Source organism: Rissa tridactyla, unplaced genomic scaffold (assembly GCF_028500815.1).
Source record: "Rissa tridactyla isolate bRisTri1 unplaced genomic scaffold, bRisTri1.patW.cur.20221130 scaffold_29, whole genome shotgun sequence".
In the NCBI taxonomy this organism is placed as follows: domain Eukaryota; kingdom Metazoa; phylum Chordata; class Aves; order Charadriiformes; family Laridae; genus Rissa; species Rissa tridactyla.
The window spans coordinates 3,878,233-3,904,217 of NW_026529507.1; the positions used below are offsets into that span (position 1 = coordinate 3,878,233).

At 53.0% G+C, this 25,985-nt stretch overlaps 1 protein-coding gene across 1 annotated transcript in view; it reads right to left on the reverse strand.

Annotated features, from left to right (window-relative positions):
* Positions 1-6,831: 6,831 nt before the first annotated feature.
* The window catches only part of LOC128903289 (olfactory receptor 14J1-like), a gene marked incomplete at its 5' end in the record, with an annotated part of 28,680 nt that continues 9,526 nt past the window's right edge, over positions 6,832-25,985 (reverse strand). Inside the window, one exon of the mRNA XM_054187305.1 lies at positions 6,832-6,849. Coding sequence (XP_054043280.1) covers positions 6,832-6,849 — 18 coding nt within the window. The remainder of the gene's footprint in view (positions 6,850-25,985) is intronic.

Consider the following 25,985-nt stretch of genomic DNA (forward strand, 5'->3'; position numbering starts at 1 on the left):
CCTCTTCAGGGGACTTTCAGTGGTAGGCCCATGGGCAGCAGTATTCAAAGGCAGCAGAGCTCAGTACAGTTGGTCTTTCAGAGAAGCATCTTCCAAGCATAAGAACTGTCGACATTCATAAGCCGGAAAACAACCAGACATTTCAGGAGAGCAGCTTGGCTAAGGAAGGAACGTGGATGCAAGGACTGATGCAGGAATTTAGAAATAGGGATGGCTTTAGAGGAGCCAAAGCTTCCCTAGTGTTGACCCTTGCAAGAGCTTCGAGGACATCAAGAGGATCTCTTAGTACTTCCAGACCAATGCAAGAAAAAACCCAAAGATTATCTGTGGCCACTGCAGAATTTAGTAAGAACAGGTGTAGAGAAATATGAGATACTGTATCCCCCTTGCCTTAGTCTTCCCCAGCAAGGTCTCTCAGCCCTTTGCTCCTCAAGGCAGGAGTCTGGAAGAAAATAACCAGCAGTGAATGCGGATCAATTCAGGTGTCACTTGGGCAAACATAGTCCTTACCAGCCTATGGGGCTGGAGGGGCAGGCTCCCAAGGACCTGAGCGAGCAGGACGGTGTCACCGTGAGGCCCTTCTCCATCATCTTTGAAAGGTCACGGAGTCTGAGGGAACTCCCTGATTACTGTAAGAACCCAAACATTGCATGCACCTTGCAAAAAGGCCCAAAGGATGAGCAGGGTAACAGAAGGCTGTGCCCCCCTGTGACACCCCTTTCTGGGTGTCTGAAAGAGAAGGTGATTTACCCTGGATTTACCCAAGGTAGCTTCTTCCTGGCCATCCTTTTTACGTTTTCTGAAGAAAGGAGAGGATTTCTGGGCAAGGAAGAGCAATGATTGTCTTCTACCTGGAAGTCAGCAAGGCTTTCAGCATCATCCCCCACAATGTTCAATGTCAGCACACTATGGTCTGCATGGATGGATAAATAGATGGGTAAAAACCAGCTGGACAGGAGGGCTGTCGTGGTTTGGGGCAGATTGGCCAATGGTGAGATGACAGATGCTCTCCCCCACCTCTCATTCCAAGGAGACACAGAAAAGAGATAAAAGATTTATGAGTTTAGAAAAAAATGGTTACTGTAATAAAAAAGTAATAGTTCATTGAAGTAGTTACATTAATGAAATATTAATAATAAAATATAAAGGAAATAATGAAATAGATACAATGCACACAAAACCCTTTCAGGCTCCGAGGGAGATGTCAATGGCAGGCACTGGGGAAGTCAAGGACTGGACTCAGCACCAGATAGGAACTGGATATCGGATATAGATTCAGGAACACACAGGTCAGGATCAAAGTCAGAGAAACAGGGTCCTCCTCAGACATCAGTCACTGAACAAAGAGAGCCATTGAAGAAAAGAGCCGACCTTTTGATTCCTCATCTTTTATACTGAGCATGGGAGATGGGATGGAACACTCAGGAGATGGGATGGAACCATGGTAATGCTGGCCTCCTTTGTGGTATCTCTGCAATAAAAGGGAGTTTCCTCAGTGCCATGGGTGAAAATAGGCCTTTTCTTCCCAAACTGGAGTGCAGAACACACTCAGGGAACTGAAGGCTGAAAGGCCTTGATGATGTGCTTGGGTGCTGAATGGACATGGGGGATGGATGGGGGCATCCCTCATGTCTCATCATGATGAGAAGTCATGACATGAGATGTCAAAACTGGCTCATAAGTCATGACTGACTCACCCCAGAATTCCCTCTCGATTGCCGGTACATCACCATTCAGGGACGGAGCACCAGCCACGTCCCTTGCCTTTGGGGATTCACAAAGTCCAAGCCTGATGGTGAAGTCGGCACTCACAGGAGTGATGGGTGGCCCCATTGAGGCCATCGCTCCTCTTCAGGAACAGCAGGGAAATCTCTGGATGATGAAGGATGCCAGGTCATACTCCAGAAAGAGAAGATCAGTGCTAATCCTGACACCTGAGTGCAAAGAAATAGTTGCACTTCAACAAAATAAATTACAAAAAATCCCAAACTAAACCCAGAGAACAGCATCCGCCACCAGCACCGTTTCAGTGGTAGTTCCAGCCGCTGCAGAGCTGCAGCTGACGGCCCTGCTGTCCCTGTCGCAGGACTCCAACTGACAGCAGTTACCAAGGCCCTTTGGGAAGACTGCACTGGGTGTCACCTTCTCTGAAGAGGACCTGCTGCTTCCCTCTGGCTGCCATTAGCGGCAGAGCCCTCTGGTTCTCCACCCCACACTTTTCCCCCTTGGACACAGGAGGGACCGGCCTTCAGCCGCTGCCTTAACAGCTGCCTTCGCTGTGCTCCTTTTCTGTCTCTCTTCCTACCGCATCCGTCAGGATGGGCTTCTTCTCATTCCAGACGGAGCCCAAAGCCTCAGAGTACACTGCCACCCCTACTTACCCACCCTAGGATGTGTTGAAGAAATAACAATTAGCAAATAGGAACTCTACCCATAGCGCGTATCTGGCCAGCCTATAAAGCTGTAACAGCTCATCCTAAAGCTCCGAAGGCATAGACCAGCCATCACTTTGATCCCATATCTACCTCCTGTATGATCTGTCCTGAAGGTCAAATCATCGTTACCTTCAGAAGAGGATGGAAGGTGAGGAGAAGTGGGCAGTAAACGATGAATGGTTGTGAAAAAGCAGCCAAGCAAGTGGCAAAGGCAGGAGCCGAGTTGTCCCAAGGCCAGCTCAGCCCAAGGAGCTTTGGCTGGCCCGCTCTTGAGGATGCCAAGCCCTGGCCAGGTGAGCTCACAAGCAGTGGCCAGGTGCCACATCACTGCCCCTTTGTGACAGGGGCCACCCCCAGACGCACGGGGACACACTGTGGCCCCTCAGCCACCACAGCTGGGGCACCTCCTGCAGCCACCAGCTGGCAGCTGTTGGGCTGCCCCAGGCACTGCTGGCCAAGGGCTGCTCATCTGCCCACAGAGCTCCCGCCTCTGCCTGGAGCCGCACCAGCCCCAGGCATAAAAACCTGCCCAGGGCTGTCAGCGAGCCCCTTCACAGCTTTGGCCGGCACAGTCGGGGGGCTGAGGACTTCTTTTCCACTCTTCCCAGGTGCAGGACTGCGTCTGTGAGACTCCTGCAGCAAAGTACTTGGTGTCTTACAAGTTCGTTTCCAATGAATTTTATTTACCCCCCAAGATACAGCCACAGACTGACTCTGAACTAGTGCTACCAAAGAACCCCCTTGAGCAACTGCACTGGGTGCACCTCGGGTGGCTGCCAGGCCCCCACCCAGCTCCTCTCCCACCCTGCAGCTCCAAAAAACATTTGTGGGTGGCTTTTTAGCATCTCGTTTTACCCTACGACACGCCTGGAGGGCAATGAGTGTTGCTTCTGCCCCAACGAGGCAGCTGGTTGCTATTCCTGCCCCCCTTGAGCTCGCCAGTTGGGCCCCTGCACCGCCTGCGTCCTCCAGTTTTCCCCACTCTTGCTCAGGGCACTGAGTTCCTCCTGTGAATTGTCACATCACAACCACGCTTTTGCTTCCCAGCCTCCTCTGGCACCGCTCCTCCAGCTGGCATCTAACATTGAAAAAAGAGCCTGAGCCCTGTGATCCCTCAGCTTTTATACTGAGCAAGGTGCAGGTGGGATGGAGTACTCTGTTAGTCAGCTTTGGGTCACCTCTCCTGTGCGCTCCTCCCCAAAGGTGCCATCCCTCTACGCTTCTCCCTTCCGACCCTCCGTGCCCTGCCATGTTTAACCCACCACAGTCATCCTTCCCAACTCTCCTGCTACCAACAGTGCTAACAGGGTGACATTCCTCAAGGGCTCCCCCAGCTTGGCATCATCTACAAAGGAGGTGAAAGCGCATTGTCTGCCATCATACGGAGAGATAATAATGTTCCATAGTAGTTGTCAAGGGCTGGTCTTTGATGGATGCCACTAGTAAGTGGGTTCCAGAAGGACTTTGTACCACAGATGATGTCCCTCTGTCATTATTCAGACAGCTTTCCACAAACCATATCGTCCACTTCTTCAGCCCATATGTCAACAACCTGGCTATAAGGAGACTACAGAAGACCATGTCAAAGGCCTTGCTAAAGTCCGGGTACACAACATCCCCTTCTTTTCCCTCCCACATGTCTTCTGCCATCCCTTTCTTTTCCTTCAAACGCCTGCAGATGGCTGCAGGAGGACTTGTCATATCCCCTTCCCTGGTGAGGCTGGCCAGTCTGTCATTGTCCCAATCCTCCTTCCTGCTTTTTTGAAAACTGGTTTCATTTCTGCTTTTTCCAAGGCTCTCAGATGGCTCTGGCCTTTCCAAGGTGTTGGAGAGAGGTCTCACAATGGCACTGGCCAGCCTTCTCCATCTCCATGACACCAAAAGTCTTCTCACTATGACACGCTGCCAGAGGAGTGCCCAGGACACAATACTCGCTGTCCAGATCCTTGGGGGCCGCTTCAGAAGAAAACCAGAAGTGATTTCTTCCTACAAGCCCACGACTCCAACGGGATCTCTCGGCAGCCGACAGCTTTCCTAAGCTGTTTCTGTCAGTTCCTCCCAACCCCCATCCTTCCTTCTCCTCAGGCTGTAGATGAGAGGATCGAGCAGGGGTGAGGTGCGTGTTGAAACAGGGCTTTGTTAAACTCTCTCAGGAGGGCTGTTCTGGGCATCCCACTGACAGTGGTGGGGGTGCCGCAGAAAGGAGTGGCTCCAGGGAGGGCAGAGGAGCCGGTGGAGAAGGCCTTCTGCCTGCCCATGCTGGGCAGGAGAGCTGCCTCCAAGTGCAGGCAGGGGAAGAATGGGTCTAAAAAGAGGTTATGAAAACAAAGTCCATGATGAATGTAATGGTTTCACATCAGGAGAGTTTCAGCATTGGTGCAAACAGCCCAGCCCACCTATTTCTGAAGACATTTGCTTCTCTGTCAGGTGCTTAAAAATATCGTGAAGGACGTTCAGAGAGGTGAAACATGGAGGGTGTGTGCCTCTCACTGCATTCCTACTCCCTAGACGTGCTCTGTGCTCTGTGAGAGGTGAGAAATGCCATCTTCTAGAGGGCAATGCCGCTCACGCCTGCAGAACCCTTTCGGACTGCACAGGGGAGATGCTCCACAGAGGTGCTTCTGTCACACCGTGTAATCAAAGGGCCAGGCCATGAAGAGAGGGGAGGGTGAGGTAGCACACAGGTGTTCCTGGAGACACACCCGGCACTGTCAGGGCTCTGGCAGGGCTGCTCAGAGACACGAGTCCTTCCCTGGCACGGGCAGAGGCCCTGCAGCAGACTCCATGGCCTCCTGTTGCCACTCCCAGAGGCCGGCAGCACCTCAGCCCCGCGCTGTGTCTCCCTGCTCGGCACCTCTCTGAGATGCCCCACGGCGTGAGGAATGGACACAGGGACCTGGGGTCAAGGAAGCCCATCCCAGTGCTGCATTCAGGGGGTTTCCCAGGGGACGTTACTCTCCAATGAAGGGACACGGCCTGTCCCACAGCACTTTCAGGCATTTCTAAGAACAGCTGCTGGTGTTTGTGCTCTCTCGGGTTCATGTCCCCACATGCACACGGTGTGCATGCCGAAATCTCCTCTGAACCATGCAAACAGGGACTTCTGACCTCGTTATTCGGTGTCTCTCCACAGGCAGACAAACATCCTCTCTGGGTTTGCGTAGGCGTCCAGTTCTGCAAATGGTGGTTTCAGGTGTCTGTTCTGTGACGATTGCCCTGGGACAGCTTCCCCGGGGTGTCCAGCAAACAAAGGCACAGACCAGACCCCGCTCTGCTGGTCCTTCAGTCCTGTCCCTGGAGGTGTGGCTGTGCAAGGACACTGTTGTGTGTGCCCTCACCCTGCACACGCACACTCTTTACCTCTTTACTGGGCATCCCTCACCAGGGCACGTTTGAAGGAACGCTCTTGACAGCAACTGTGGAAGAAGACCTAATCCTTCCTGCGCTGCCCTGAGCAGATCCCCTTTCATGGTGGAAACTCTGTTATGCAGACGAGCTTTTTCTCAGAGGTGCCCATTGCTTCTCCGTGCCTGTGATCACAGAGCTGCTACACAGCAGCACCATGACCAAGCTGCCAGAGCACTCAGGCCTTAGATCAACACAGGGGCTCAGAAGGCGAGTGTGGAAGTGAAAATAGAGCAGCCCCGGAAAGAACAAGTGCTGGTGCTCTGCAAGTACTGGGATTCTTTCCCCTCCTCCTCGGCGCTCAGGCTCTACCCCTGCAGCTCTACCCGTGCAGAAAAGGCCTGAGAAGAAGGATTTTGGGCATGACTCTGTGAGTCTCAGAAATTTGGATAGATAGGTAGTAAAAAAAAAAATCTCAAATAATGACATTTATTTGTGGACAAAAGTTTATAATTTTAAAAAAAAAAAAAGTAAGAAAAAGCCAAAACCCTCAACCAAACCTAACACACAGTTACCTAACCCCTAACCAAACCTACAGAAGACGGGCTAGGCGTATAATGAATTACATTATGAGTGATTTGCAGGAGACAGTTTATTGCTGCAGAAAATAACCTGGTCATTAATTTCCAGAGGGCATCCTTGAGCTCCTGGTTCCTCATGCTGTAGATGAGGGGGTTCACGGCTGGAGGCACCACGGAGTACAGCACAGCCACCACCACATCCAGGGATGGGGAGGAGATGGAGGGGGGCTTCAGGTAGGCAAACACGGCAGTGCTGATAAAGAGGGAGACGACGGCCAGGTGAGGGAGGCACGTGGAAAAGGCTTTGTGCCGTCCCTGCTCAGAGGGGATCCTCAGCACGGCCCTGAAGATCTGCACGTAGGACAGCACGATGAACACAAAGAGACACTAACCACAAGAAGCCCAACTTCCCTGAGGGAGTCTGAGTGTGAGCAGGAGAGCTTGAGGATCTGGGGGATTTCACAGAAGAACTAGTCCACTGTGTTGCCCTGACAGAGGGGTAGGGAAAATGTATTGGCCGTGTGCAGGAGAGCATAGAGAAACCCACTGCCCCAGGCAGCTGCTGCCATGTGGACACAAGCTCTGCTGCCCAGGAGGGTCCCGTAGTGCAGGGGTTTGCAGATGGCAACGTAGCGGTCATAGGCCATGACAGTGAGAAGATAAAACTCTGCTACAGTACAGAAAAAGAAAAAAAAGACCTGTGTAACACATCCTTTGTAGGAAATGGCCCTGGTACCTAAGAGGGAATTGGCCATGGATTTGGGAAGAGTAGCAGAGATGGAGCCCAGGTCGAGAACAGAGAGGTTGAGGAGGAAGAAGTACATGGGGGTGTGGAGGCGGTGGTCACAGGCGATGGCCGTGATGATGAGGCCGTTGCCCAGGAGGGCAGCCAGGTAGATGCCCAGGAAGAGCCCAAAGTGCAAGAGCTGCAGCTCCCGTGTGTCTGCGAATGCCAGGAGGAGGAACTGGGTGATGGAGCTGCTGTTGGACATTTGGTGCCTTTTGGTGTGGAGCACTGAACAAGGAGGAAAGCACAGTGACAAGTTAGGGGAGACTTTTCTGAGAAAAATCAACACCAGTTCTCATACCTCACACTCTGCTCTGCTTTTCCATTTCTGTCAGATCTGCATTCAGCTCTGTGGCTGGAGCTCTGGTTGGTTCTGTCCAGGTGTGCCAGGAGGAGCGGGACCTCTGCCCGCCGGATGCCCAGGAGTCAGCCCTGCTCTGCAGCAGCAGATTCGTGGGAATGGCGTGGGCAGTCCTGGTGTCCCAATTTCTCAGATAAACCTCTCCTCGTGAAAAAAGGGCTTGTCAGTCTCTGCACTCCCATTGCCATGAAACCACAGTTGCAAGAGTGTTGGAGAGAGGTTCTTATACAGCTCTCTCCCATCTCAGCAGGAGATTCTCTTGGATTTCAGAAACCCTCACCATTTCTGCTGCGTTCAGGGACAGCAAAGGGAGTCCTGCCAGGCCAGGGGATTGTCTGAGGGTTAGTGCAGAGCGAGGGGAGCTGGCCTGTCCCTCTGTCTTGTTCCCAGCTGCCCTCTGCTTGTGCCTTTCTGAGACAGAGGGGAATCACACTCACATGTAGACCTGAAAAGACACCAGGCGCTGCTGAGAGCAGAGAAACCCACTGCCGAGAGCTCAGCGTCTCACCCTTTCTCAAGGTCTCAGCACCCCACTTCTCGCCAAGGACACACATGGCTCGTTTCGCAAACCCAGCAGCCTTTCCTTGGTCGTAGCGTCTCTGCGCTTCTCCACTGGGCATTCAGGTAACACCAGGATGCTCCAGGACAGACTGGCATCCTGGAGGGCAGCGCAGTGCTTGGAAGGACACCCCAAGGAGACACCCAAGTGTCCTAGTGATGGTGTCTCAGAAGGGGAGAGTCAGCTCATTCCCCAGCCACATAGACTACTTTGCCCACAGCCCCACGGGTTAGAGGAGAGCTTGGACACTTCATTCCCATGGAGACACTTGCTCAGGGGAAGGGGTCTGCATTGGAGGGGATCATACAGAGTTTTCTGAATCCTTCCTCCCACAGCATTTCTGGTTTCTCTTTCCTCTCATTCCCTGATCATAGCTCTGCTGCCGGGAGATTTTCCTCCTGGGAGGTGTTTCCCTGTCCCATGTCTTTTCCCTGTCAGCTCTCACAGATCCCATCCCAACCCCTGTGCGCTCCCCTTGGCCCCACAGAAACCTGCCTGTTTGCCGGGCACTGGCCGGGTTCACGTTCCTGTTTGCAGGTGGAAAAGGGCAGGTCAGAACAACCCCGATGGGTCCAGCAGAGCTGATGCTGGTGCTGCCCATGGGCAGAGGAGTGGCTGAAGGCACTCCAGGAGGTTCCTGGCAGACCTACTGATCACTCAAAGCTACAGCTCAGGAGTCTCACTGACTTCTTCCCACTTGAGAGCTCCCTATACATGTATCCCTTGTTCTACCTCCCCACCCTCTCACTAGGAAAATAAAAACACAAACGCAGGAAAGCTCCTTATCTGTAACGTAATTCCTGCCTTGAGCTTTCCCTCAAACAATCCCCTGGGAAATGTCCTGGGGGTGAACTGCAGCTGAGAGCAGCCCTGCCCCACGCAGCACCCCCTTGACAGCAGGACACTCTCCTGCCAGGAGTTGCCTCTTCCCCCCACAGCTTCTCCCCACACTGCTGTTGGGAGCTCCTCAGGTAAACGGAGAGCTGATCCTGACAGGAGATAAGTCCCTGCCACGGCACAAAGCACCCTTGGGTGAAGGGACCCTGCTCTGAAGGACAGCCCTGGGCACCCCTGGCTGCACACCCACCTTCACACTGCAGCCATCCCCGGGTGAAGGCAGCTGATGTGCCCTGTCCCTTTGACAGAGCCACAGGGAAGCCCTGCTCCAAAGCAAGTCCTTTTCCTCTACGCTGGAGAAACTGTGAGAGACCTCCTGATAGATCCCAGAGGCTGTGGGATGTGCCAGCTTTGGGAGATCATTCCAGGAACCGCAGCTGCATTGCCCTGCAGCCAGAGACTTACCCTGTTCAGGGCTGTGAAGATCTTTCTCCAAGCGAGCTCTCCTCTCTCCTCCCACCCCAGACTGCCTTTACACTCTCTGCCTCCCTCCTCTGCCCTCGCTGCCTGCAGGCAGTGCCCTCAGCCCTGCTGCGCTTGGCAGAGGAGCTGCTCCTGGGCAGAGCTGTCTCTCTGCAGCGCTGCCCGCTTGCCATCAGCTCCCTCCATGCCAGGAGCCCAGCCCAGCTCAGCAGCAGAGGACCAGCCCAAGGCAGCCCTTTCTCTGCCCCCTCGGGGCTCCCTCCAGGTGTCCCTGGGGCTCCAGGGGAACCTGCTGGGAAACAGGATGAAGTCACCACTGATGTTCCCTCCCTCAGCTGGGCAGAGACACTTCTTTCCAGAACTTTTAATTCTCCTCTCAAAGTTACATCGAAATATCACCTTTTTTGGTCTTATTATTAGATAACCGCAAGCTCTGCTGGAGCCGTTCATAGAGACAGGGCATCGTCTCAGGGATCATGAATGAGCCTGGTGGGAAAGCCCTTTGGCCAAGTGAAATGACAGCTGATGCCTAAACACGGGCCATAAGAATCTTCTCCTCTTTGTGTTCATGGCAGTTTTTAGAGGAATTCCTATGTACAACTGCCGTCCTGGGCCATAGGGAGAGCTTGGTCTCTCTCTTTTCCATCAGCTCAATTTACCAGATCTCCAGTGCCTCTAATGGCATCGCAGAGAGTGCAGCTGGGTGTCTGTTCCCTTGACTGGTGCCTTCAGTCAGAGGCATCAGTCATCAGGTGTCATCAGAGAGGCGAGGGCTGTCCCTTCTCCACACAACAGCTGCAGGCATCGCATGGACATGGAGCACGTCACACGGGGATCTTTACTCACTGCCCTGATGATACAATCATCGCAAACACCAATAATTTTCACAGTGTGCCTGCATACATCTTGCCTTAGAGGTCAGTATCCTCCAGATGCAGCAGTGGTCCATATCAAAACTCAACTGAAACTCAAATAGGAATTCCAGGGCACCGAGATGAGCTTTAGGTGATTCAGAAATAGTTAAACGAAGAAAAGGGAATAATGTAGGAGCACTGTCGAATTTAGTAGGAGTAGGACTAGACCTGAGATATTCAATGTCCTCTTTGCCTCAGTTACCAGCAGCGAGGTCTACCAGGCCTTGGTGCTTTGAGGCAGGACTCTGGAGGAGAGCAACCAGCAGTGGGTGGGGATCAAGTCAAGGGTTACTGGAGCAAACTACACCCTTACCAGTCCGTGGGTCCAGAGGTTTGCATCCAGGGGTGCTGAGAGAGTGATTTTTCACTAGGAAGTGTTGGTCTGTTATGATCCCAGTAAGAAAGGCACTCCGACTTCATAATGTATGTTTTGAAACGCTGTTCATGTGGTCTAGCACTGTACGGAGAGTATCCCAGGGGCAATCCTATGACATTTTAGATTGTGGGGACTCCAGGATGTGTGCATTAAATGGGCTTTGAACTGAGTGCAGGACACCATGCAGACCCCACCCATAGAAGACAGTCTCCTGTTTTTCTCTTTCAAGCTACTGTAGGATTTTCTTACAGGGAACAACACTATTCACCATCTCTACACTCAAACAGAAAGGAAGTTTCCATGAGAAGCTCCTGCTGCAGGGTCGCATACAGGCAAGGCCTCGCAGGAGGCGTAATGTCCGGCAGAGAGTGGGACCTGTCTGCAGGCTCCTGTGTGACAACATGCTGCTGAGGTTGTCCTGCAGCCAAGGGACCTGTGCAGCACAGCACGGGTGTGAAGGCCACGCTGTACGTGCAGCACAGCCCAGCCCAGCACAAACTGCTCGATGGACAATGGTTGTTCTGGTCAGGATCGGTGCTCAGGTTTCCCTGTGAGGAGTCTGCGCTCCACCCTGGTGCCACAGCTGAGCTGCTGCCGCCCAATTGTGCCCTTCCAGGAGGATCCCCGTGTCTTGTCCCAGCCCTGTGATGATTTTGGATTCAATGAGGTGTGGTGGCACAGCTTGCTGAGCTGTGGTGCTGCAATGGAAGGACACGGGCTCTGCTGGAAGGAGCGGCAGGGAGGATGAGGATGGGGGGATGCCGCCTGTGTGAAGGAGCAGCTCAGACCTATGGAGCTCCTCTATGAGATGGGCAATAGGGTGAGTAGCTTGTGTGAGTGAGGATGGGAGGAGAAGCCAGTAAGCGTGACACTGTCTTGGCAGTTATAAACTACGTGATCAGGCACAGTAGGCAGAACAAGTCTTAAATAGGAACACGAAGAAGTCTCCAGGTAAATGAGGAAATTCCTATGGGGAACAGTAATTGCCCAGGCATTCACTGGCCAGGCAGAGAAACAAGGTGCCAGCAGCCTGGAGCATCATGAGACGACTTCTTAGCAGAGCTGCCTGGTGGGCCAGGAAGGGCGATGCTCACCTAGACCTGGTCCTGGCCAACAAGGAAGAGCTGGTCAGGGATGTGATAATTAGTGTCAGCCTTGCTGGAGTGACCAGGAAATAGCGTGGTCCCAGAGGCCAAAGAGGAGTGAGGAAGGCCAGCAGAGGAACACACGTGGGTGGCTCCAGAGGAGAAGACTTTGATGTACTCGGGGGACTGATACAAGCGGTGCCATGGCAAGCAGCTTTGAAGGGTGAAGGAGCTCGGGAAATCGTATAGGCATTACAGCACAGCCTCCTCCAAGCACAGGAATGATGTCTTGGAATACCATGAAGAGAAACACTCATCTCAGGAGGCTGCTGGTATAAATGGACTGGGCTGCAGGGCAAAAAGGCAGCACACAAGAAGTGGAAGGCGGGGAAGCTGCAGAGGAGGCATTTAGAAACCTGGCCCCAGGATGTCGGGAGGATGCCAAAGCCAAAGCTCCCAGAGGCTTGAGAGTTGCAGGGATGGGTGGAGGAAGCACAATGAGCTGACAGAGGCTCAGAGGGTCATGTGGAATGAGTCACACTCTGCCTGGAGGCCTGTAGCAAGTGGGCACTGCAGAGGTTTGCATCTTGACTGCGTGCCTCAGCCTAGGAGATGGGGATTCCGCCTGCTGGGGGTGGCTGTGCCAGTCCATCCACATGGGTCTAGACGGGGCAGACTCTTCCCGAAGACATTTCTGTAAGCCAAATGTGTTGGGATTAATGCAGAACTGGCTCTTCAAAATCAAGCGTTAAATTGACTTGGCCTCTTTGCTTGGACATCTTTTCATTTTGACTGCACTCCTGAAATCTCTCTAATGAGCCAGAGAAGAGCTGAAGACTAAAGGAAACTTATGCCCAGACTTGGCTCCTTCGTGTGTTTTTTGTGGTAAGGAGCGCTCTGGTGCCGAGTTCCTGAAGTGCAGATCCTGAAAGATCGACTAGTCCTCTTGAGAAGTAAAAGCAGCAAACCTCCAGGTTTCTGAGGGTGTTATCAGACCCTGCTGAAGTCCCTCACTGCAGAGACCATGGAGGGAAGGAGCAGACAAAGTTCCTGTCCCTGTGGTGTGGTGAAGCAGGAAGTCGGAGACACATGGGCCGGGAAGAAACTTAAATGTGGAAATCACTGTGAAAGGCCTTGATGTGCTTCACCAAACAGGACGGCCAAGCCTGGACTCCCATCCCCTGGGGAGGGATGTCCGTTGCCTCTTGAGATGCTCTGGGCTCTGTTTGGGTGATGTGGCAGTGATGAGGTGCCAGGTGCAGGTCAGCAGTAGGAACCTCCCAGGCTCTGGGGAGGGTGGGTGAGGAGGCAACAAGGCGCTGGAGCTGTAAGGACTTGGTGTCCTCTCATTGAGCTCAGTGGAAGAGACAGAAGCCACAGCTGAGCAGAGAAGGGTCTCCGTTCTCTTGGGGTGTCAAAGCCCCACCAAGGCCCTTGGCCATCCCCAAAACACAGCTACACTCTCCTGTGCCTGGGTCTGCTCCCTTGCTTCCAACACCAAGCTGTGGGTTTCTGAGGATTTGCCAGTGCCTGTGAGCTCCCCACAACCCATCCCGTTTCTTCCAAATCCTTGCTAATGCTCACTTATTGCGCAGGATTTCCAAGCCCCAGAGTTCCCAGAATCCCGTATGTCGCTCCACATCCCAGCACCAAAGAGCACATCCCCCTTCTTCTTCTGCCTCAGGATCAAAACTCAACTTAGCCCACTTTTGCATGACACCCCCTGATATTTCCTTTCTTCTTTCTGCCTTTAAGTCCCTCACTGCTGCCCCTACACTGCTCTCTCCCTGTGCAAGCAAGGTCAGCTCCTTGGGCACGGCTACCCCAAGCCGTGGGCATTCCCCATTTGCCAGGCTGAGGCATGCACACAAGCTGGAAACAGCTGTTCTCATCCCCGGTATGCACAGGAGGGGCCTTCCTCCCTGCCATCTCTTTTGGTTCTTCCCCTCTTTTGTGTTGCTTTTGAAATCTTCTTTTGTTTTCCCCCTCACTGCCAGAATGATTTACCAAAACTGGTTTTCAGCGAGAAAGTGGTCAGTGACTGAGGAGGAGTCTGTTTACAAAGCTTTCTGTTCTACCTGGCAAAGTTCAAGCATGGATGGAAAGACAGTCCTGAAAAGAGAATAGTTTTAACACAGGCTTTTCCTCTTTGCCCTCTTTGGCTCTGGTTTTCCCTGAAAACCAAACCTTCCCCTTTTCTCTGGCTGTCCTGCTTACCTTTACTTCCCACATCTCTCCTCATTTGTCACCATCTCCACGCTGCTTTCTCTGTTTCTCTCCTAAGGTTAGGAGACAAAGGTTAAAGCTACTTTGCTGAGGTGTTTTATCTTTCAGTAGAATTCCTTTTAGCCCATCCTAAAAGATATATTTAAATAGACTAGAGTAAGAACGACTGAGAAACACCAATTTTTTTCTCCATCGACTGTAAAGAGGCTCTTGGGTAAAGAGCTCGAATCCAATAACTGGCATACATTTTATAGCGCAGTCCTACTCTGACTCACTTAGCAAGTTTGTTCTCTGTACATCAAAGGATGTCTTCTTGCTCTCAGATGATTCTCCTCTCCATTCTGTTTTCCTTCCAGCCTGTGCCCAAATGTCCCCATGAACCTCTTTTCTCGTCCTTCTACACTCTTTCGCTCTGTCTCATCTTCTTTTAACCTCCTGAAGCATTGTTTCCTCCACTGACCATCTGCCCTTGAACACTGCAGCTTGGATGCAAACTATTGAACCATACCAGTGTCACGGAGTTCCTTCTTTTGGGCTTCCCCTCCCTCCACCATCAGGAGGTGCCTAATGGCAATAACTCTCTGGGCTTCGGACCTGGTTATCTTAGTTTGCCCTTTTGAGAGGCCTGGTTGACAGAGTCCCCTGGGAGGCAGTCCTGAAGGGCAAAAGAAGTCCAGGAAGGCAGGACGTTTTTCAAGAAGGAACTTTTAAAGGCGCAGGATCAGGCCATCCCCATGTGCCTAAACACAAGCTGGTGGGGAAGAAGACTGGCCTGGCCGAACAGAGAGCTTTGTCTCAAACTCAGGGGAAAAAAGGAGATTATGACATTTTGACGAAGGGGGAGGCAACTCAGGAGAACTACAAGGATGTTGTGAGGTTATGCAGGGAAAAAATTAGAAAGGCCAATGCCCAACTAGGTCTTTACCTGGCTAATGTCATAACAGACACTAAAACATGTTTCTATGATTACATTAGAAACACAAAGAGAGCTAAGGAGAATCCCCATCCTTTATTGGATATGGCGGAAAACATAGTGAAAATGGATGAGGAAGAGGCTGAGGTACTTAATACCTTCTTTGCCTCCGTCTTTAGTAGTAAGACCAGCAGTTCTCTGGGTACTCAGCCCCTGAGCGGGAAGACAGGGATGGGGAGCAGCATGAAGCCCCCATAATCCAAAGGGAATAGTGAGGGACCTGCTACAGCACTTAGACATACACAAATCTATGGGGCCAGATGGGTTCCACCCACAGGTACTGAGGGAGCTGTCGGAGATGCTCACCAAGCCGCTTTCCATCATTTTTCAGCAGTCCTGGCAAAGCGGGGAGGTGCCAGTTAAGTGGAGGTTAGTAAAGGTGACACCCATCAACATAAACGGCCAGAAGGAGGATCCTGGGAACTACCGCCCTGTCAGTCTGACCTCGGTGTGGGGAAGATCATGGAACAGATCATCCTGAGTGCCATCATGTGGCACATGAGGACAACCAGGTGATCAGGCCCAGTCAGCATGGGTTCATGAAAGTCAGGTCCTGCTTGACAAACCTGATCTCCTTCTATGAGAAGGTGACCCACTTAGTGGATGAGGGAAAGGCTGTGGATGTTCTTTACCTGGACTTTAGAAACGCCTTTGACAGCATTTCCCAAAGCATTCTCCCTGAGAAACTGGCTGCCCGTGGCTTGGACGGGAGTACTCTATGCCAGGTGAAAACCTGGCTGGATGGCTGAGCCAAAGAGTGGCCAAAGTGGTGGTGAACAAAGTTTAATGCAGGTGGCAGCTGGTCACAAGTGGTTTTCCCCAGGGCCTACAACTGGGGCCAGTTCCTTTTAATGTCTTTATCAATGATCTGGATGAGGGGATCGAGTGCACCCTCAATAAGGTTGCAGACGACGCCAAGTTGGTTGGCAGTGTCGACCTGCTTGAGGGTAGAAAGGCTTTGCAGAGGGATCTGGACAGGCTGGATCGATGGGCAGAGGCCAGTGGCCTGAGGTTCAACACAGCCAAGTGCCGGGTCCTACACTTGGGTCACGAAAACCCAATGCAGCACTACAGGCTTGGAAGTGGCGAGGTGGCTGCTGGTGTCTTCTCCCAAGTAACGAGTTACATGACAAGAGGAAATGGCCAGGAGTTGTGCCAGGGAAGATTTAGATTGGATAGTAGGAAAAACATTTCTTCACTGAAAGGTTTGTCAAGCACTGGAATACTTTTATTTTCAGCCAAATCAAAGGGATTTGGTTGGTATCAGACAGCCAAGTTTAAACGCATGGGGGATGGAGGGCCCTGGGGACAGCCCAGTCCAAAAATCCAACCCCAACAAATCTAGCCCAAAAAGAAAAACCCAACCCAAACACCCCCAACCCAAAAAAACCCAACCAAACCCACCCCAAAATCCACTCCAAACAACTAAAAATCCCAGGGTTCAAAAAGCCCAACCCCAAAAATCGAGTCCCCAAAACCCAAAATCTAATCAAAAAACCATAAACCGAACCCCCAAAAACCCAATCCCAAAAAACCCAAACAAAAAAACCCAACCCAAAATTCAACCCAAACAACCCGAAAAATCCAACCCGAAAAATCCAACCTGAAAAACCAAACCCCAAAAATCCAACCCCAAAAATCCAACCTGAAAAACCCAAAATGCAACCCAAAATATCACTCAAAAAACATAAAATCCACCCCAAAAAATCCAAGCCCAAAAAATCCAAGCCAAAAAAGGTAAAGCCCAAAAATTCCAAAATCCAAGCCAAAATCCAACCATTAAAAAAACCCCCACTCCAACTTCAAACCCAACCGACCCAAAATCTCAGTGCTCAAGGCCAGCTTGGACGGCGTTGGAGGAACCTGACCTGCCTGAACATGTCCCTGCCGATGGCAGCCCCACCACTGCGGGCAGCACATCAGCGGTTGCCATGCCACCACCGCCAGACAATCAGCGCTGGCCCTGTCACTGTCATGTCACAATGGCTGCCTGACACGCCCACGCAAAGGCAAAAATCAAGGCCAAAAACTAAATCCAAAAAAACCACCCCAAAATCCAACCCCAAAAACTGAACCCAAAAAAATCCAAAAGCCAACTCCAAAAAACCCAATCCCAAAATATCCGACCCAAAATTCAACCCAACCAAACCGAAACACCCAACCCCAACAAACCCAACCTCAAAAAACCCAACCCAAAATTCAACCCAATAACACAAAAAATCTAACTTTATAAATCCAATGCGAAAAACCCAAAATCTGATCCAAAATCCAACCAAAAAAAAAAAAAAAACCTACAAAAAATCCAATCCAAACAATCCAATCCCAGAAATACAACCCCAAAAAGCCCAAAAACACAACCGAAAAACTCAGCCAAAAAATCCAAACCCAAAAAATCCAACCCTAAAAAAGCAACTAAAACCAACCCAAATCCAACCCAACCGACCCAAAATCCCAGGGCTCAAGGCCAGCTTGGATGGCATTGGAGGAACCTGACCTGCTTGAACATGTCCCTGCCGATGGCAGCCCCACCACTGCGGGCAGCACATCAGCGGTTGCCATGCCACCACCGCCAGACACTCAGCGCTGGCCCTGCCGCCCTCATGTCACAATGGCTGCCTGACACGCCCGTGCAGGGGTAAAAATCAAACCCCAAAATTCCAACCGACCAACCCATAATTAAACCCAAAATCCAACCCCAAAACGTGAACCCCAAAAAACAACTTAAATAAATAAAAAAAACAACCCCAAAAATCCAACGGGAAATGTCCAACAAAAAGAATCCAGTCCAGGAAACTCAACATCCAATCCAAAAGCCAAATCAAAAAACCCAAAATCCACCCCAAACTCCAACCCAACAAACCCAGAATCCCGGGACGCAAGGCCAGGTTGGACTAACAGCGTTCTGACCTGTATCAGGAACAGTGTGGCCAGCAGGACCCAGAAGAGGCTGTGTCCAGTTTTGCGCCCCTCACCACAAAAAAGACACTGAGGGGCTGGAGCAGGTCCAGAGAAGAGCAATGAAGCTGGTGAGGAGTCTGGAGAACAAGTCTGATGAGGAGCAGCTGAGGGAGCTGGGGCTGTTTAGCCTGGAGAAAAGGAGGCTGAGGGGAGACCTTCTCGCTCTCTGCAACTCCCTGAAAGGAGGGTGTACAGAGGTGGGGGTCGGTCTGGGGGCCGCCTCCGCTGTGCGCTAGTGCCTTGGTACCCGGGCCTTGGGAGAGGGTGCTGCCACACACACAGATGCAGCTCCTCGGGGCTTGTGAGCCGTGCTTGGTTGCTGAGGAAGTGGTGCCTGGCTGGTGTGTGTCCTGTTGTTGTTTGAAGGTGGCTGTCAGAGACCAAGAAGTGGGCGCTTTCCTTCCCGTGTATCTCGGACAGGAGGCACTAGCCCCTTCTGACACAAAAGTGTGCCTGGGCACTCTCAGTGGCCACTTCTGCGCGTGGACTCGCACATTTAGCACGAACCTGTGAGCTGCACTAAATGGCCGCATGGTTCATGGTGCTGGTTTCGCGTCTGGTTGAAAACCTCTGGTTTTCATCCAAAGACTTCTGCATCCAAAGATGCAGCATCCCTGAACCTGACAGTGCCGGTGCTTGGCCATTCGTGGGTTGGTTTTCTCTTCAAGGCGGTCTTTGATTAGCCCAGTTCTCATTAGCAGGGGGCCCATTAAATGCTGCCGGCCTTCCATCCCCTGCAACAACCTGCAACATTCTAGTCTCCAAAGTGTGCCGAAGAAGAAGGCCGAAGAAGAGGTGCCTAAAAGCATCCAGCCTATGCTGCTGCAGGCTATGCTGGACGAAGACCAGGAGGTTAAAGAGAAGGCCAAGACCATGGTCGAGGAAGTGCTGGAGCAGGTGAAGGCGCTGGACCAGTCCGTCCACGTCTTAAGGAGGGCTCCCGATGAGGTCAGCGGAAGCTCGGTTGCCAGTGCCAGAGGGGCAGATCCTTTGGACACTTCTTCTTCTTGGGCAAAGCTGCTCATCTTGCAGCCACTGCAAAAGGCTGTTGATATCTCCCGAGTGAGTCGTGAGACTGCCAAGGAGAGCACGCAAAAAGCCATCTCCAGAATTCAGCAGCTGGGTGCAGAATCGGTCGGGTATGCCAAAACCATTGACCCTGAAGTTCTGGAAACCTTGAAGAAGAAGTCAGAGGAAGAAAGGATGTCAGAGCAGAATTCAGAGAAGCTTCAACCAAGGAAGGTCTTGCCACCTCTCAGCCTCCCTCCAACAGTCCCACCTGCAGAGGAAGCAGGAGAAATCAAAGAGCAGATCTCACAGACTCTCCTCCCACCCCTCCCCTGAGGCGCTGAGCGAGATGCTCCCCGGCCAACAGAAGGCCTTCAGCAGTCCCGGCATTACACCTCTGGAGTCACAGAAGCAACTAACTACTTTAATAAAATATGAATAATAAAATAAAAAGAAACTATTGAAATCTCTACGATATGCACAAAACTGTATCAGACTCCCAGGATGACGATCACGTCACCGGCAGGCACTGGGAAAGTCCCAGACTGGACTCAGTGATGGACGGGAGCTGGATTCCCGATCTGGGTTTGGGAATGCACGGTTCAGGATTAAAGTCAGGTGAACTGACAGAGTCCTCCTGGGACGTCGGCCGTCGAAAGAAGAGACTGCCCCATGTGATCCCTCAGCTTTTATACTGAGCGTGGGGCAGGTGGGATGGAATACCCCGTGGGTCAGTTTGGGATCCCCCGTCCTGTCCCCTCCTCCCCGCAGGTGCCGCCCCTCTACGCTTCTCCGCTTCCCCCCCTCCAACGGGGCAATAACACAGTGACCTGAGCTTGGCTGTGACAGCAATAAGGATGAGCAGGAGCCTCTCTGCACACCGTTCCTTGGCATAAATTAGAAACAACCAGGTCTTATCACTCTGGGAGCGAACAGCGTCTGGACAATACGCTGTTAATGTCAGAGAGTTCAGTTGGTTAGAAGAGGCTTAGCTGCAGAGTAAAATTACTGAACACAAAATTGGTTCTGCTTTACCTCAAACCAGGACGCTCCCAAGGGCTTGCCTGTACCTACAGGAGTCACGCCAGGCCACACCGTGTCTGGGCATTTTCCCTGCAACGTTTTCCCTCGTCTTCCTCCCTCCTACAGCCCTGGTCAGGCTAAGACCCAGTTTTACAGGGAATGTGAAGTAGGGAAGAGAAAAGCAGCCAAGGTTTTAGCCCTGTGTAGGAAGCTTTGCGGCTGGGCTCTCTGAGGGGCTGGTCCAGCCCTGCAAAGCTCTACTCATGCCGTAGGCGAGTCCCATCTGCAGGTGCTGCTGAAGGCTGCGCCTTCTTCTGTGCCTTTATCCTCTGGTCCCCTCAAGAGCCCTGATGGGCCTTTGGGTTCCCACCCAGGGCCCTCGCTGGGCCTTTTGGTGTCCTGCCAATGGATGGGCTTCAGCTTGTTGTCTTTGCCACGGGACCCCTCCTCTTGTCTTCTCAAGGCCTGTTTCCTTCCCCTGTCCCCCCGGGACCAGTGTGTGGGCCTTTCGGGGCAGCTGAGGGGCCACCAAATGGCCTTTGGCTGCCTCCCAAGGACCTCCATTTCTCTTTGCGTGCTTCCTAAGGCCCTCTGCTTGCCCCTTGGTGCGGCCCTGGGCTCTAGATGTGCCCTTTGCTGCAGCCCAGAGCCCTCTGGCTGCCTCTCGATGCCCACCCCGAGCCCTTGGTATAGGGTCAAAACCCTCATTTTGAGGGTCACAACCCATCTTTAATGACCATAGCTTTTTTTAGAGCCACCAGTTTCATTTTCAGGGTGTAAACCCTCATTTTCTCAGGCATGCAGCCTTGCTGTACGGTCCATAGTTACAGTTACAGTGTCCAAAGCCTCATTTTTATTTTCCAAAGTCTTAGTTTGGGCTTCCAAAGCCTCATGGTAGGCTCTAAAGCACCATTTTCATGGTCCAAAGGCTCCGTTTCAGTTTGCAAAAGCTCCTTTTCAGAGTCCAAAGCTGCATCTTAAGTGTCCAAAGCCTCATTTTCAGGCTCCAAAGCATGGTCTTGACGATCCAGCCAGTCGTTTTTAGGGTCCAGGTTGCACTGTAAGTGTCTAAACCCTCATCTTTATGGGCCAAAACCCTCCTTTAAAGATCAAAGCCACATTTTTTAGGCTCAAAAGCCTCATTTTTAGAGTCCAACACCTTCATTCTAGGCCTGAAAGGCTCCTTCTTTGGGTCCAAATCCTCACTTTTAGGGTCCAAGACCTCATTTATACTTTCCAAGCCCCACTTTTAGGTCCAATGACTCATATGAAGGGCCGAGAGCACCATTTTTAAGGCTCAAAGTCTGATTTTGGAGGGCCAAAGCCTCATTTTCAGAATCCAAATTTCATTTCCAGGACCAAATCCTCATTTTTAGCTTCCAATACCTCATTTTCAGGGAGGAAAGCTCCCTTTTTAGGATTCAGTCCACAATTTGGAAGGCCGAAAACCTCATTTTGAGCCTCCCAAGCCCCATTTTTAGGGTGTAAAGCCTCAGGTTTTGGTAGAAAAACGTCATTTGAGGGCACAAAACCTGATTTCAGGGTTCAAAGCCTCCATTTTGGGACTCAGTTTTGGGACTCAAAACCATCTTTTCCGACACAGAACATTTCTTCAGGGCCCACAGTTCCAACCTGAGGGTCTGAACCCAAAGGAGCAGCTTGTCGCCTGGCAACGTCCACCCTCCCCTCTCTGTCCCGCCTATCTGCCCCAAAGAGCCAATCGCCTTTGAGGAGGCGGGAGCAAGGCACAAGATTGATGTGTAAACAACCAATCAATCTTCAAGGCGTGCAGGGAAGGTGGCGGAAGTCAAAAACAACCCTTGGCACCATGAGGGGGCGGGGCACGTGGGCTCCACCAATCACAGCTGGAGTTCGAGCAGCACACAGATGATTGATAAGCATCTGACCCATCAGTTGATGGGAGGAGCAAGGCAGAAGTAGAGCCAATGAAAGAAAAGATCCTGGGCAGAGTGACAGCCCAGACAGCCAATCAGAGAGTGCACCACCTCAGGTGACCTGCGCCTGGGCAGCCTGAGCACCTGGGAGCCAATCAGGAGCCGCCTCCAGGCAGGGCAGGCCCCAACCCAGGGCAGAGTGACAGCCGAGGGGACCAATCGGAGGCAGCATCACCTCAGGGGAAGGGCGGGTGCTGCTGCTGTGCAGCCTGAGCACCCAGGAGGAGGGCGGTGGGCTGGGCCGGGATGGGGGATGGGGATGCTGGCTGTGGGGCCGCCCGCCATCACCTCACCCACTCCCCTCCCGCCAGTCCAACTGACCCTGTGGCAGCCTGAAGGCTTGTGAGGAGGGGGGGACACGTCCCCGAGATGGTGCGTTGAGCAGGGGGAGATGGTGGTGCTGGGGCCTCCCCCTCAAAGCCGGGGGTGCCCAGAGTTGATGCTCTCCGCCCCCCTCTCCCCACAGCTACTGCACATCATCTCCTTCCTGACGCTGCCTGACCTGCTGAGCCTGGACCCGACATGCCGCTGCCTCCCCTCCGCACCCCTCTCCCCCGCCAGTGCCTGGCCCTGCAAGAGGGCCGCCATCCTCAACTGGGAGTCGGCCGTTGCCATGGGGGCGTGGGGGTGGTGGCCCTTTGTCCCACAGCCAGTAACAACGTCCCGGCGTCCCCCCGCTCCAGACATCAAGGGGCCGTACCTGCAGAGCCTGGGCCGCGGCTGGCAGCGAGCACTGATGGCCTCCATCCTGTCTCCCCCCTCTCATGGCTACCACAAGCTGGCGCTTGCCCAGCAGCACCTCTTCCTCCTGGGTTACAGCAGGACCCACCTCTTGCTCCGTGACTCTGGCCGTCACGCCTGCTCCTGCCAGGCCCTCTCCCACGGCGTCAGGGATGTATGCCGACCTCTCACTCCCCCTTCCCCCCCTGCCACCGCCATGCTGGGTGACCGTCCCCTCCTCCCCACAGTGACAGTGGGTCCCCGTGGGGAGCCCCCCCACGCCTGCATGCTGACGGAGCAGAAGCAGAGCGACACCCTGGAGGTGTTCGACCCAGCCGACGTCCAGCACATCTTCTGCATCAGCTTCCCCTCCTCCATCCGCGTCAGACAGGCGGTCGTCACCAGCACGGAGGTGACGTGGAGCCTTCTGCTGCTCACAGGTTTGGGGGGGACACTGAGGAGATGGGGAGAGCACCTTGGGGTGTGGGGACGCTGCGGGGAGGGGGACACACGTGCCAGATTCAGCCCCCTGACTTCCCCGTGTGGGAGCGCAGAGGAGGGGCAGGTGTACAACCTGCAGCTGACCCTATCCCTGACCCCAGTGTCATCCCTGTAGGTGCCATGTCCCCATCGCTGTCCCCACAGGTGTCCTGGCCACACCACTGTCCCCAGCCCTGTCTCTGTCCCTCCAGGTCTCTTGTCCCCCTCCCTGTCCCCACAGGTGCCCTATGCCCAGGGCTGTGGGGACAGCGGCCGCCTGCTGGGCTGGTTCCATGGCAGCATCAGTTTTGTCCACCTCCGTGTCACAGTGAGACCAGGGGACACTGTCGACCCCACTGGGGGCTGGGGAGGACCCCAAGGCTCAGTTGTGGTGTGTAATGTCTCCTTTCAAGAGTACAAAAACGCACTTTTAGTTTCCTAAGCCCTTTTTCAGGCTCCAAAGAGGCATTTTTAAGATTAAGCCAGTCAGTTTTAGGGTCCAAGGTGCATCTTGAATGTCAAAACCCTAATTTTTATGGTCTAAACCCCTCTTTTAGGCACCAAATTATCATGGGTTTGATCCCAAAGCTTTATTTTTAGGGTACAAACCCTCATTTACAAGTTCCAAAGCCCTTTTTAAGATTCAAAGACTCATTGTCAAGCTCTCAAACAGCATTTTTAGCATCCAGGCAGTCATTTTTAGAGTCCAAGCCACATCTTGACTGTCCAAAGCGAGAGCGAGTGGCCCACATGCGTGTCCAGATGGGCCTCCAGGTGGGCCCCGGGGTGGCTGGGCAGCAGCCGGGCAGCGGCGTGGCAACATGACGATGTGCAGTGCGGTGTCGTGGCAACGTGACAATGCAACAATGTGCGTCTGCTCTCTAGAGCCGCTTGCTGGGAGACTGGCTGTGGTGGCCGCAGCTGGGTGCCTCTGGAGCGAGAGGTGGCAGCGCAGGGTCACAGCTCCAGGAGAGCTCTTGCAAGGAGCCATGGAGCACCGTCTCACTGCTGGCGTCCCAAAGGTGGACACACTGCTGAGCACAGCGGGGAGGAGGGGAGAGGTGAGCAACGGGCCGATGGAGAGGGCTCAGCCCGGGAGCCGGGGACACGTGGGGCTGCTCTGGGGCCTCGGGGCGTGTGTGGGGAGCTGGGAGGGATGGAAAGGTGGTGGTGCTGGGCACAGTTGTGGGGAGTCGTGCCTCTCTGCCCAGCATGGCTCACGGCTAAGCAGGTGGCAGGGGTTGCTGCGACAGGAGGCGGATGTGGGTTGAGGAGAGGATGGGAGTTGTGGGGCCGGGGGCGAGGAAGCAGAGAGCAGCTTTTGACGGGGCTTGCTCTTGGCGCTGCCCCTGGTGGGAGTCTTGCGAGAGCCTTTCTAGCAAGTGCCGTGCAGGAGGCTTATGGAGATAGTGCCTGAGCGCCCCTGAGTGTGTGTCTCTTTCTAGCTCGGGAGCAGGAGACAGCCACTGGCAGAAGGACCTACAGCGTTGCTGGACCTCCCGCTCGGGGTCAAGGTCCCCGTGCTGTCTGGCTCCAAGCCTGTCTTCTGCAGGACAAAGCTGGGGGAAAAGGTAAAGGAAGTGGAAAGGGGTAGAAAAGCTCTCCTCTTTGACAGAGTCCCCCTGTCCTTCCCCCTTGTGGCCAGCTGCTCTACAGTGGGCGCTGCAGCCCTTCAACGTGGCAGCGCAGGGGAGGAGAGGGGAGCTCCTGGCTCCCTGGCACAGAGACAAAAAGGAGGACTTGCCAGTTTTCTGGGTTGGTTTCTGGCACCGTGCCAATGCGCGGCCGGGGCCCTGCCTGCAGCAGGCGTCTGTGTGTCCAGGTGCTGGGGCAATGTGCCCTTCTGGCTCATCCAGCAGCATTGAGCCGGGCCCCGGGGCACACTTGAGGGAGAATCATAGAATCATAGAATTGCCCTAGCTTGGAAGGGACCTTTCAGATCATCTAGTCCAACCATCAGCCTAACTCTAAGAAAAACCATCATTAAACCAAAGGTCTCTCAGCACTCTGTCTACCCGTCTTTTAATTACCTCCAGGGATGGTGCCTCAGCCACTTCCCTGTGCAGCCTGTTCCAATGCTTGAAAAACCTTTCAGGGGAAAGATTGTTCCTAATATCCAGTCTAAACCTCTGCTGGGGCAACTGGCGGCCGTTTCCTCTTCTCCTGTTGCTTGTTTCTTGGGAGAAGAGACCGACCCCCACCTCTCTACACCCTCCTTTCAGGGAGTTGTAGAGAGCGAGAAGGTCTGGACACAGCCTCTTCTGGGTCGGTTGGGTTGGATTCTGGGTTGGATTTGGGGTTTTTTGATTTGGATTTTGGATGGATTTTGAGTTTCTTGGACTGGATTTTTGGGGTTGGATTTTTGGACCGGTATTTTTGTGGTTGGTTTTTGGGGGTTGGGTTTTTGGGGTTGGGTTTTTTTGGGGATGGATTTTGGGTTTAATGAGTTGGATTTTGGGTTTGATTGTGGGTTGGTCAGGTCGATTTTTTAGGGTTGGATTCTTTGCCTTGTATTTTCACCTCTGTGCAGGCGTGTCAGGCAGCCATTGTGACGTGACGGTGGCAGGGCCAGCACTGAGTGTCTGGCGGTGGTGGCATGGCAACCGCTGATGTGCTGCCCGCAGTGGTGGGGCTGCCATCGGCAGGGACATCTTCAAGCAGATCAGGTTCCCCCAACGCCGTCCAAGCTGGCCTTGAGCCCTGGGATTTTGGGTCGGTTGGGTTTGGAGTGGGGTTTTTTTTAATGGTTGGATTTTGGCTTGGATTTTGGAATTTTTGGGCTTTACCTTTTTTGGCTTGGATTTTTTGGGCTTGGATTTTTTGGGGTGGATTTGGGGTTTTTTTCAGTTAGATTTTGGGTTGGATTTGGGGTTTTTTGA